We start from the raw sequence: 12,849 nt of genomic DNA on the forward strand, positions 1-12,849 counted from the left end.
CCAAAAGGTTTAGAGTTCCAGAGAAAAGACTAGTGGCAGGATGAGTGAGGCTGGAAGCTGTGCTGCTAAATAATTACACTGGCCATGAAACACACTCCAGCCGCTGCTCTTGTCTGGGGTCAACAAGGAAGGGGAGTGGGCAAAGGCAAACAGGAGCTGGGTACAAACCCGGTGAGTGTTCAAAACACTAGAACTACAAGGCCAAGAAGAAGAAACCTCTTTTCCCACAAACAACCTTCATTCACTCGCTGAAGTTTATTGTTTTAAAGACCCTGGTTGTAACCAGCCCCTTGCTAACTCCACCAAACACCTGTGTTTGTGTTTGAAGCCTCTTCCCAGCATCCACAGACCCATGGGACAGTCCAGCAATGAGACGTTCAATAAAAGTCCCAGTAAAGTTATTTATTCTCCTTTGGAAAAAAAATGGGAGAAGCCAGACAGCATGGCTAACCTTTGAAGGGGGGGGCGCTGCTCAGATATTCAACTAGGACATAAAAACCAAGGGAATGACAGGGACATCCTACCAGAAAACAATAAAGGGGGTGGAAGGGGCTGTTTTTTATCTTTAACAGCAGCTGTAAAACACACACAAATCTGTGGTCTACAACAATGGCCCAGGGGCAAGGGAGGGTGGCTAAAACAGAAGTGGCAGGAAGACCACTACTTCCCAGACACAAGAGTCTTCCTGCTGGAAAGAAAGGAGACTGAAAAATGGAAGGGAAAAAGAGACAGAGGACAGCCTATGGAAAGGGAGGCCGGGCAGATGCAAAGGAAGAGGAGACTAAGTGAGATGGCATAAATATGACCTTTGATTACATGGGATGTTTAGAGCAGAGCTCAGCCATGGACAGGCTGTGAACCCCCCGCTGCTTTCACACAGCCACACCTCAGTCAGAGCACACTGATCAGAACAATATGGCTGAAAGATGAGCCCACAGCCATAAATGCCAGCAGTAAAGACAGCTCCACTGTGTCTCCTGCTCTGACACTATCCAACATCTGAATCTTGGCCTCACAGCCAAGCGAGGACCGTCTCCAACTCTGCATTGGAGCCAGAAGAAGATAAAATTACTATTTCAAAGTCCTTGTAAATGAACTGGCCAAATTAAATCGCATTAGAGGAGTTTACAGGTCTGTGTCGAACTGTATCAGCAAGTACAGGCAGAGAGAAGTTGCTCCAATGTCAGATTCCCAGAACACAGTGCAAGTGTAAACTATAAATCGACCACCTGACATGCATTACAAATGACTGGCTTGTAGTAGGTGAAGATGGACAGAGGCAAATGCAAACTGACAGAGTCTCTACTGGCTCTAAGTAACATGGTTCAGTGGACAAGAGGGTAGAAGTGTGAATGTGGCATGCCGAAAACCCCCCCCAAAAACAAAGGAATTTTTTCCCAGAAAAAAAATTCAAAATTCCAAAAGCCTGTTAGGAACAATGCCAGAGGAGAATGCTGCAACTGCCATCGCTCTTTTTTAGCAGCAATGGGTGAAGGGAGCGCTCGCAATAAATACCTCCGCAACGTCAGAGGAACCCTTTCAAGGAGCCACATCAGAAACCCGCCTTTGAATGCATTTTTTACATCAACCCTGAAATATTCATGCTCTTTGTAAAGTATTCATGTGAACCAGTGTGCAAGTTAGTCCCCAGGGGTAAAGTGAAGAGAAACTGAACACACTCCGCAAACAACACGCTCAGTTGTGCTAATGTTGCCAGCATACAGGACACTTGAAGGGACACTAATGACCTGCCCTGTCAAGATGAACAAACTGGAACCAGTTTGGTTCGACACCCTACAAGCATTTAACCAATCTTACATAGTAAGATTTGATTTAATGTTTTGGGGAAACTGGAAAAAAAATCTATATGAAAGCAATTAAATTGCAAAGTAATGTTGTTCTTTCTAAAAAAAGAATTCAGAATAAGTACAAATTTTTTTTCTTTTTCCTTTTACAACACGAGTTTACATTTAAATTGTGTTTTAATGAACTTTCTATCCATGTGCTGGTATTAAAAGCTAGTTCTGCCACCAAATATTTCTTTTTTTTTTAAATGTCTAAAAAAATGCAACATGCGGTCTTGACAGAAATAATCCAATATTTTTACAAGCTGCTATTATATATATATATATATATATATATATATATATATATATATAAATTATGCTTCATGTCTCATCCACATATCTGCATCATGGCATGCCTGACATTTACAAATATTATTGAAACAATGAATCAAATGCTGGATGTCAGCAGAGCACAATAACAAAGTCATCCTAGTGGAGGCTAGAGAAGATTTGGAAATTATGTCAAATTATTTTTATGTTAATTCAATCAAACACTTGAAATGTAAAGAATAAAATCATTTTGCAGATCACGAGGATATTAGATCGCGCCGCTGTCACGCCCATGCGCTACTGACAAGACTGAGGAGAACAATAAACCACCTGTGTTGCTCATTGAACAGTGATGACATTTGGAAGGTTAGGCCTTCGTGTGTGTAGCACAATACTACGAAAGGTACACCAAATATGGTTGGGGGGCAGGCGGTGGAGGGGTGCACCTGTGCTCTGTAGCCAGCACTGAGCCTTCGTGCTCTCAAGCAAAACATCTGTAAGAATGAATGGTAAGAAAATAAAAAAATAAAAATGAAAGACATATGGATGCAGGCACTGTGTGTGTGTGTGTGTGTGTGTGTGTGTGTGTGTGTGTGTGTGTGTGTGTGTGTGTGTCACTACTGCCAAAAGCACACATGAATGATGAGAGATGAATTGTGAACGGCACCCATGAATTCTCCTGAATGACTAATTATGCCTCATGTTTAGTAGGATTTTTGCAAATGAATGCAGAATTTGGTTAGGATCTGGTTAACTTACTACAACCCTGCCCTGCTGTAGCAGAACACTTTATTTAAAAAATCCCAAACATAAATAAACAAACAAGTATATAAAATAACAATTCAGATTTTTTTTATCATCAGGGATGACATGCATGCTGAATTTTCACCACCGACACTGAGCGGGTTGTTACACTTTTAGCGGCTTGGGCATATAAAATAACTTTAAAGGGTTTAAATATTTAAATATGCCTTTTTGCTTGCCAGTAACCCAAGACTGCTCAGCTGCATCATAAACATGTGTTTTTAGGGGTTGCATTTACATATTTTCAAAGAAGATTCTTTCAAAAGTGGAGCTGTTTGATGCAATCAATACGCCTCTGTTTTGACTTATCTTATTTAAATCTCTTTTGTTTTACATGGGTGGACAAACTAAAAAGGGCCAACACGCATTTTGTGATCCAGTCCATTAAAACAGATGTGCAATATAATTATATTATCCTTTTTTTCCTGTCTGAACTGAATTCTTGCCATTATATATTTAATTAAATCCAGAATAATGTGTGAAGAGAATTTAAAAAAAAACTGAATGTGGGCACAAAAAGTGACCACAAATCAAGTAAATGTGTAAAGAGGAGCACTTTCAAGGTTTTGTGGGGTGGAGGGACTGTGCATCATTTTCTTTTATTGTCCTTTAAAAAAAAACAAAAAAAAAACAAACATATGAGCTGTTGGAGTTAATTCTGCAGGGTTGTAAATTTTGGACTCTTCTGTGCAGACACAAATGTGCATACTTCCGTTTGTAAAACATTCACATTTGGGTTCACATGAAACCCAAGTCACTTGCTAAACCTGATGCATTCACTGTGAACACATTTGCACCCCGACACTTCAAAGCCCAATATAGAAGGAGGATTAGTATTGCTTTCCTTCCTATAACCTTCATACGCCATAACCCATGCAGACCTGCTCATCCATCCATCCATCCATCCATTCCGTGCTTATGGCTCTGGGTATGGCCAAGGGTTTTGGTTAAGCGATGGCATCATTGTGACACTTTACAATTTAACGTGAAGTGACAAAATCTCATTTTAAATTCAGCTCGCGAGCCAGCAGGAAATCAGTGTCGTTGTGCTCTGTCCAGCTTCCTACGTGCAAACTAAAACAGCTCTTAAACACATGGCATTTACCCATCTTATCAAGTGACTATTTGTTTAACAAAGATGTCGTCATTACCTTTAAGATAAATGTTGATTCAGCTTAATCACAATTCCTGGTTTAAGGCCTTGTGTAAATCAAATCTCTCTTGATTTATTAGCTGATATTTGCATAGCGGATTCCTGTAAACAGTCACACCTGAGCAGCCCATAATTTATAACAGAAAACCCCCCTCTATTATTCTCTTTTGTGCAAAAATAATCAGCTTGGTACGACTCCATATACATGCCCGACACCGTCTTGTATTCGGGCTGATAAATGCACAGCTGGCTTTATGGCACAACAAAATGAGGAAAAAAAGAAAAAAGAAAAACAGTATTGCTGTGTGGGAGACACACACACATTATACGTTTGACTAACCTGAGTGGGGAGCCATTGGTATGTGTGAGGGGTAGTATTTCCCCGGCGGGAAGTGGCCGGCATGCTGCACAGAGCTGTGGCCCGAGGGAGCGATCCGAGAGGCGGCTCGGTGCACCAAGGCGCCCCGCTCAGAAAGGAGGTGCGCCGGAGCAGCGAAATCCCGTCCTTCCATTCCGAAGAATGTTTAGTAATCCGAAATCCGGATAGGGCAGGTCAGGAAAATCAAATGCAACCCATATAATAATCCTTTCCCTCGTATCTATGTGTTGCATTCAGTCGATCGCAGGCTTCTCCAGCCAAAAACGTAGCCCCCGATCATCTTTTCTGTCAGTGGAGAAATTCAGAGACATGTTCAGTAAATGGAAAAAATGGAAAGGTCATTTAAGATAAGCCTAACACGATGCAAAACATTACTGCAGTCTAGTACTATAAAATAAATGGGAGAAAACACATCATTAGTACCGCTTCATTTATTTCTGCTCAAATATCCTTCCTGTCACACTAAGGATATATATTTAAAATATTGCTAATAAAAAAATAAACCTTACGACTTATAACTGACTACAGAAAATAAGACATGGCAGATACAAACGACCACCGAGGCGCCCGAAAGCCCACTGAGCCGGGTTCAGCTCCGGCTCTATTGATCAGCCTGGGATACAGGCCTAAATATGGAGGGGAGTACTTCAGATTTCACAGACACGTCGAGCAGGGTGACACATTTAGGTTTCTATATGTTCACTTTTGTATGCAAAGCATTACAATGCTCAGATTACGTCGAGCCTAAACATTTTATTCAACATCCATGTCAGCAGTCACCAGATGTCACCATCTCTAAAAGCACAATGACATGCAATATAATGATTTAGATCAACTGTGATTTCTGCGGCAATCTGACAATCCCCCCTACCCCCGCTTTGTAGTTTTGATAGGGAGAGGAAACGTGTCGTCCTGTTTCGGAGGGTTAAAAATGATGGAAGCCTACTCAGCCTATCTCAAGGTGAACAACGCTGCCTGCCTTCTCTAGCTCGTCCTATTGTCTCGGGTTGATGCATGGCGTTTTTTGTGCCTCTGTAATCTCCATCCACCTCTCATTACGCATGGCACCGTTTTGCTCTATAACGATATTAAGTGGCATAAATCGCGAATATATCATGCAGCATTTTCAAGCTACAAAAATCCCAGTTCTTAATAAATATGACAATAAAAGAAACTATTTGAAGAGGAAGTCTGAGCTGTCAGTTCGCAGAGTTTCGACACAAATCGTAAGAATTGTATTGAAAATATTAATAGTAATAATAATAAATAATAATATACTTAGAATACAGCCTTATAACAGAGATGCATCAGCTCCTGAAAGGCATGGACTCACCCCCCCCCCCCCCCTCTCTTTCTCCCTCTCTCCCTGAGTGTGTGTGTGAGCGAGTGTGTGCACGTGCGCGCGTCTGCGCGTGAGTATATGTGTGTGCGCACGTGAATAACTGCACTCTCACTGTCTTCGTCTGCCTTGACCTATTTCAGGTCAGGTAATCAAATGGAGTAGTAAATACATTACAGGCTACATCCTCTGCCATGCCACAAAAATAGAAATATTTAGTCTGGATGGGAAAGTGGCCCATTCTCAAAATGAAAATAAACTGTATTTTACTGTTAAAAAAAAAAAAAAGGAGAAAAAAAAAAATATATATTACGAATTTTAACAGGTCTCCCAAAAGGGGAAAGCTTATATTGTGCTTCAGTACTGGCTGTTGGTGGGGGGGATTAAAAAACAACTCTAGTAATTTCCAAAATATAAGTGAAAGATTCATTTTATATTATAGATTCTCCATCTGAGGTCATCAATAGCTTTTACAAATGGATTGCCAAGATAATAATCTATATCTGTTTCATAAATGTAATAACTAAAATAAAATGTAATTAAATTAAAACTATTTTTTTACAACGTCCAATAGAGAGCAGGCATATTATCATTTAAGCTATTTCATTCTCAGCACCATTATCTCCCCATGTTGCCAGTTACAGCCTCCAATCCAATGCCACACCAACAACAATAAAATCGCTCCATTCGCAGGTCCTTGGGAAGAAGAAAAAAATCGTATTGACCGAGCCTTCCTGAGGTAATGTGTGAGCTTGCATGTGAATCCTCAACGCGAAAACGTGAAATAAGCCCTGCTATAGCATTCATGATAGCAGAAGATTGCGTTCTTGGGCTGCAAAGCGATCCAAGGTGAATGGCCGCCCGTCAGGAGGACTGCCTTTGTTTCCACACTGAGAAAGTGCTTTGCAGTCGGCCATTACCTTCCCCTCGCCATGCTGTTACGTTCAGCCTTCCCTGTATGCCAACAGACCTGTAAGAATAACACTACTGAGCATTTACCAGCTTTCTAAATATTCCGAAAGTATACGCACGGGCATGTAATTGCTGCCGTGTAATCGCATGTGGTTATTTGTTGTTGTTGTTTTTTATTTTAGCCTAAAATTTGCGAAATCGTGCATCAAACAATCGTTCGAATAACGGGAGAAAAAAATCAAAGGATCGACCACCATAATACAATTGATTAAGCCAATGTCAATTACAATTGTAAGATCGAGTCGACGGCAGGAAAGCAGATAGTTAATCAAATCACGCGGTATAGGTCGGATAGTGCTGCGAGACAAGCGGCCCTCCGCGACTGAGCTGGCCGGCAAGGAGTGCACATCGGCCGGGGTGTGTGAAGACATTCCTCCCGTTCTCTTTGTATGCAAATTTTCCGCTAGGAATTTATAAGTCTGGCAGCCATAATATAGACACACCAAGAGGTAAAGCACAGTATTCTAAACTATTAATCAAACGATATTATTTTTTATTTTATTATTATTATTTAAATAGCTGAAATTAAAATTAATCAAAAAATAATTAAACTAAAATATAAAAACACATAAAATATAATACAGCTAAGCTTCTTGATAATAAAAAAGAGCTGTAAAGTCGTTAATTAGTAGTCATTTTATAATATTACATTGCATAATAATAATAATAATAATAATAATAATAATAATAGGCCCTTGATTATGTCATGTAAATGTAAATGTAGGGTATAAAATTACAATTTATTCCTCGGAAGATACAGCTCATCCTGTTTTGTTATTTTAGAAATTATAACAAGGCACTCTATAATGCACAGCATGCCACATACAGCCTGGCATTTTTTTAAATCTGCATTTTTACTACACCATCTGTCATTTTACAACGAGGAAACAGGCCCTGGTATGTTTTATTAAAAGTAAAGAAAATCAGGTATATAAAATTACTACTTACTGGTATGTTAAATCCTTGCATAACCATAAATTATAAAATCACAAAATTCAAGGAGGAAAGGTGCAAGGCCAAGTGCGACGCCCATTTAAATCAAAATCTGAAATAAACCATGTGGCTAGAGTGTAATCCTATAGTAGACTATTTCCATCTGAGGCTGTGCAGTAGCCTGCTGGTTCACTCTATGGAAGCAGTGCGACCGGGGCTTCCGGCCTGGCTGGATTGCGGCTCGGATCTCCGAGCAGCGGTTTCTCTCCCGGTGCAACTGCGTACCTCGCGTCTCGAGGGCAGGGTAAACACATCCTTCCATTGGTCGGATGCCTGCATGTTAATGAGCTCGTGCCGCCTGCCCGCGGACAGGGTGGTTTCCGATTGGCTGGCAGCAGAGACCAATAGTGTGGTGACTGGCAGTGATAAAAGGAGTGAAAAGCGCCAGATTTAAAAGCACTGGATGCACAAATCGCTACAATAGAGCGCAGTGCACCACGAGCACAGCTTTTAATCTATCGCAGATAAAACTAAGATAGAGAACGGCTTGATGATAGTATAAAATCAAGAATTAAACGGCACATATTACATTCATGTGCATTTAATTATTTATAGCAGTGCACCAAAGTATTCTAAGGAAGAGACACTAATAAAAAAAAAGAGTCGTTTTAACCATTTACCAAAATTCTAAAGCCACAAATGAGCAATAATCCACATAAAAGCATAAACACTTAATATACGTGTGTGTGTGTGTGTGTGTGTGTGTGTGTGTGTGTGTGTGTGTGTGTGTGTGTGTGTGTGTGTGTGTAAACAAGAGAGAGAGAGAGAGAAAGAAAAAAAAGAGTACACTGTAGAGTGTATGTCAATCTCATTTTACTTTTTGGGCCATATACATCCAACTTTGATGTGAATTGGGCTGGGCCAGTGAAAATGAAGGATATACGTGTTCATTGCTCAGACTGTCTTGTAATTGTACATTTAGAACACAAAGCTTTCTTTCATTCATAGAAAACGTCCTTTTACTTTGGTCTAGTGTGGATGGCAGTGGGGGGTGGGGGTCTTAATCAATAATCAAACCTATAAAAATACAGTTAAACGTTCCAAATTTTTGCACAACTTTCTAAAGCTGTACAGGGAGCCGGATTGGAGTCTTTGCAGAGCTAAATCTGATCCTCAGGCCTTATGTTTGACACCCCCTATTGAAGATGTTAAATTAAATTGTTTTTGTTTTTTTAATTACTTATTTAAAGCTAAACAAGGGATCTTTGCCTACAAACCATCTGAGCAGTCTTTTCATCGCTAGAATATATAGTGTTTAAATAATCAATAAAATAATACCGTTTTTATTCACAAATGCAGTTTTGAAAACAAAACATTGCAACACCAAGTACAAGCAGACTACTTATAGATTATAGATTAATAGCCCATATCTTTTAAAATGTTGTTAGCAATTCAAGGCGTTCATCCATGGGGATACATATAAACACGTGTACTTCTACTTTTCCCCTTCTTTACAGCCATTACAGCATTTCTGACCAATGCTCGCAAGACGAATTTATCTTATCTCCATGCGGAATCATGGAGATAAGATATATTCCCCAATTTTATCCACGCAGTGCTATTACTATGGATTGGTTACTGCATTATTTTAAATGTTTACAAATGAATCCCCTATTGTATGCTTGCTTCTGATTGGCTGGCACGAGGACAGAGCATTGTCAGTCACAGAATGTAAACAAGACTCTGATTGGCTGTTGGCCAGTCCGCATTGGGCTGTCCGGGAGGGAAAAAAAGGCAATAACTGGCCCTGCAGTTTCAAGGCGTCCCAGGTTAGATGATGAAAGGGGGGATAAGAAGGAACGGTTTTAAGGCGCCCCAAAGGCGGACCCCTATTGGCCCTGAAGCCATATGAGTCAAGCGTGAATCAAAGGGAATACTGCAGAGAGGGGGAAATTATGTGTTGGATATTTAAAATAATGGAGGTTAGTTTTCGTGTAAATGCCGACTAGCGATGCCGGGGCTTTATGAAAAGTAATGAAAACAAGTGAAACGAGCCACGAAACGATTCGGGTTATAGGCTGCACGTGAGGGCGCTGGAAAAGGGGGTTAAAAGAAAAAAAAGACCCCCCCCCCCCCCAAAAAAAAAAAAAAAAAAAAAGCAAACAAACAGAAAAAAAGCTCCGGTTGTGGATCACCCCGCCGAGGTCCGCTTTAATGGAGAAGAAATCCTGCATGGAGTCTTTCAGCGCTTTAAAGTGTGGCTGCATGAGGTTTGTCGTAGTCCGGTCAACGTGCTCCTGCTGCTGCTGCTGATATAAAAATGGGGGGAAATCCAGCGTGATTTGTTTGCAGGAAATTTACTTGGAGTTAATCGGATGATCGCGTCGCATGCTGTTTGTCTGGCTTTCGGTAAATTCAGATCGGGGTGTAAAATACGAGAGCGAGGCGAGATAGCGGATGGATATGTGGAGAGGCTGGAGAGACGATCGTGAATGTGGTGCAGCCAAAATATTTGACTTTTTTTTTTTTAAACGACGGTCCTGCATGTCCCTTGTTACTATTCCAGCAATAGCTTGTTGACTCAAGGATTTACTGAAAATACTCTTGATCCTGCCTGCCTCGCTGCAAATGTGGGTTGAAATATTACTGAAGACGTGTTTTATTTTATTTATTTATTTTTTAATGTGGTATTTATTTTGAATAATAAAAAAGTGAACTGCCCTAGTTTATTTTTTTCTTATTTGGCAATGTATGGATGATGACTAATAACTGTAATTATTCTTTTATTTATTGGAATTTTTTTTAATGTGTGTGTGCGGTTTTAAAAAGGTAGACTTAAGGGAATTTAGGGACAGCTATTCAAGGCAAAAATAAAGGTTTATGGTAAATTATGTGTGCGCGCGTGTGTGTGTTAGACATCCATCTAAGAATCTTATTTTTAAATGGATAGCCAAAAAAAGAAAAAGAAAAGAAAAAGCGAGTAATTTATATATTTTTGAGCAAAAAGAAAATCTCAGGCTGGTTTGGTGTCACTTCACTTCAGAGAGCCTGTATACCTCAGCCCTCAATTGTTAAAAATCAAAATATGCCCTACGTTAAGATGGACTTGGCTAATGCATTTCCCCCCCTTTCTTTCTTCTTTCGAGTTTTGTGTGCACTGCCCTGTGTGAGATTTCACAAACGCTCGGCCACATTGCTTGAATACTAACTTGTATTTTAGCAGAAGGTGCTGGAATTTCATCTCATCATGAGCCCTTCTCAAGTGAGTGCGTGCAATGCGAAATATTCAAAAGGGTGCTTAGTTGCACACAGGAGCACACACGCTAATACGCGCGTGTGCACGCACGCCCACACACAACAGACATAGTGATAATTAATGCGGAGTGAGAGATTTCTGCAGAAAAAAAAGAGAGCGAGAGAGAGAGAGAGACCGTTTTTACGACGGGGATTGTCCTTGATCAATGAAGCATTAATGATTGACAGTCTGTAGCCTCCCACCCACATCTATACACGGATAAAGGGCCCTTGGATATTAGGGAAAGGGGAAAAATGTCCATATGATTTTAGTTCCACAATAAAATACCCAGCAATATTCCAAGCAGCCGTACATCCGGGGTATTTTGAGCGTTATATGGATTCCACGTTTAGAGAATATCTGTACCAGGTAAATTTGGCGAAGGGGAAAAAAAGAAAGAAAGAAAACTTTACATGAATCAGAGATTAAAAGTCATCTAGGCAATTTTAATCCAATTTTCTTACAATTTAGACACATATTCCAAAATCGTAGTGTATTGAGTTTAACCTAAAACAATGAGATTCATCCCTGAATGAATTTATTACTGGGGGTCGCTTTCATGTTTCTACTTTGGCCAAGTTAAGCCTTTAAACAGCATGTAGCCTGAAATAATACAGAGATGGTTGACAACAAATGACCTATGACCTATGAGTGTGTGTGTGGGGCCGTGTGTGTATCTGCATACTTGTGTGCTTGTAAGGTGCTAGTGCTAATAACTGTGAATTGTAGTGGCATATGGCAAAACCAGAAGCCTACTAGGACTGGACTCTATTTAAAACTGCCCTCTATGTGGTCCTGTCTTCACTTCAAGGAGAGAACTCTGGTTTTACCACACTAATAAAAAATATAGATGTTATTCTTGCAAAAAAAACAAAAGAACACGCTCATTTCCATCATATTACCTATGATTGTAAACAAAAGCTTACTGAAGGTGTCTACAGCCAATGCACAGAATGTACATCCACAAACCTCCACGCAGACACACACTTATCCATCAGCTGTAGATCAAATGTCTGTGTTTGGCAAAGAAGTATATTTTGACTGCTTTAAAAATAATAAGTACAAATTTAAAAATGAAGCTTTTCAGTCAAATTATCGCAGAGCTAAAAGTCTCAAGGTTTTAAATGACGCAGGTCAATTGTTTGTTTAAATGCAAGATCTAATCTTTTTCTCTCCAAGTTAGCGCTCTGTTGCGTTTGCCCTTCTTTACCTTTAGGTTCACTGAGCCTCATGTCATATTTTAAAACCCTCATTACCTCAGTGAGGATTATAGTGGAGCAGCGATTGTTTCGCCTGTAGCCCTGCAGGCCCACAATAGAAATGATAATATGTGAAAAGTGCATAACCAGTTGTTAGTACAATTCCATGCTTCTGCGGTAACATGAAGGAAATGCACTCAAAGGCTAAGTGAGTGTTCGTGCTCATGTATGTGCTGAAAAAAAAAATAAACATACTGAATTGTTGCAAGTAATGAATTCAACTGACAGGATGCTCTTTTGGTCATGTGAGCAAAATGGCTGTTGTTACCAAAAAGCTCTTGTCTGGGAAAAGAAAAGAGGGTTTGTGTGTTGGGTGACTAATTTCCACCCCAGCTGCAGGTTGGACAACATTGCATAAGCGTCACATGACCAAACTGGGCAACGATCACGACAATCAGTTCGGGGGGTCCCAAACGAGCCTGGTGTCTCCCCAGACCCTGGTCTGTCTGTGGCAAATCAGCTCAGCTATTTGGGTTTCCGCTTTTCATTCAGGAGCACACACAGACACACTCAAACACACAACTCACTGTGTATTCCCTCCCCCTCACAACACCATGAATCCTTGTTAGGACTGGTTTGTTAGGATTTTTTGATTTCA

General features: G+C 40.2%; 1 protein-coding gene across 9 annotated transcripts in view; it reads right to left on the bottom strand.

The window, feature by feature from the left end:
* The window catches only part of bahcc1a (BAH domain and coiled-coil containing 1a), a 64,611-nt gene extending 54,341 nt beyond the window's left edge, over positions 1-10,270 (bottom strand). For all 9 annotated transcript variants that reach the window (XM_085271312.1, XM_085271308.1, XM_085271311.1 and 6 more), the window contains exons 1-2: positions 7,713-10,270; positions 4,415-4,738 (exon numbers count right to left, since the gene is read on the bottom strand). In XM_085271312.1, coding sequence (XP_085127438.1) covers positions 4,415-4,586 — 172 coding nt within the window. In that variant the 5' untranslated portion in view covers positions 4,587-4,738; positions 7,713-10,270. The remainder of the gene's footprint in view (positions 1-4,414; positions 4,739-7,712) is intronic.
* Positions 10,271-12,849: the final 2,579 nt, after the last annotated feature.

Source organism: Mchenga conophoros, linkage group LG4 (genome assembly GCF_057382185.1).
Source record: "Mchenga conophoros isolate Kocher_MC1m ecotype Shallow Benthic linkage group LG4, M_conophoros_male_GT1.1, whole genome shotgun sequence".
NCBI lineage: Eukaryota > Metazoa > Chordata > Actinopteri > Cichliformes > Cichlidae > Mchenga > Mchenga conophoros.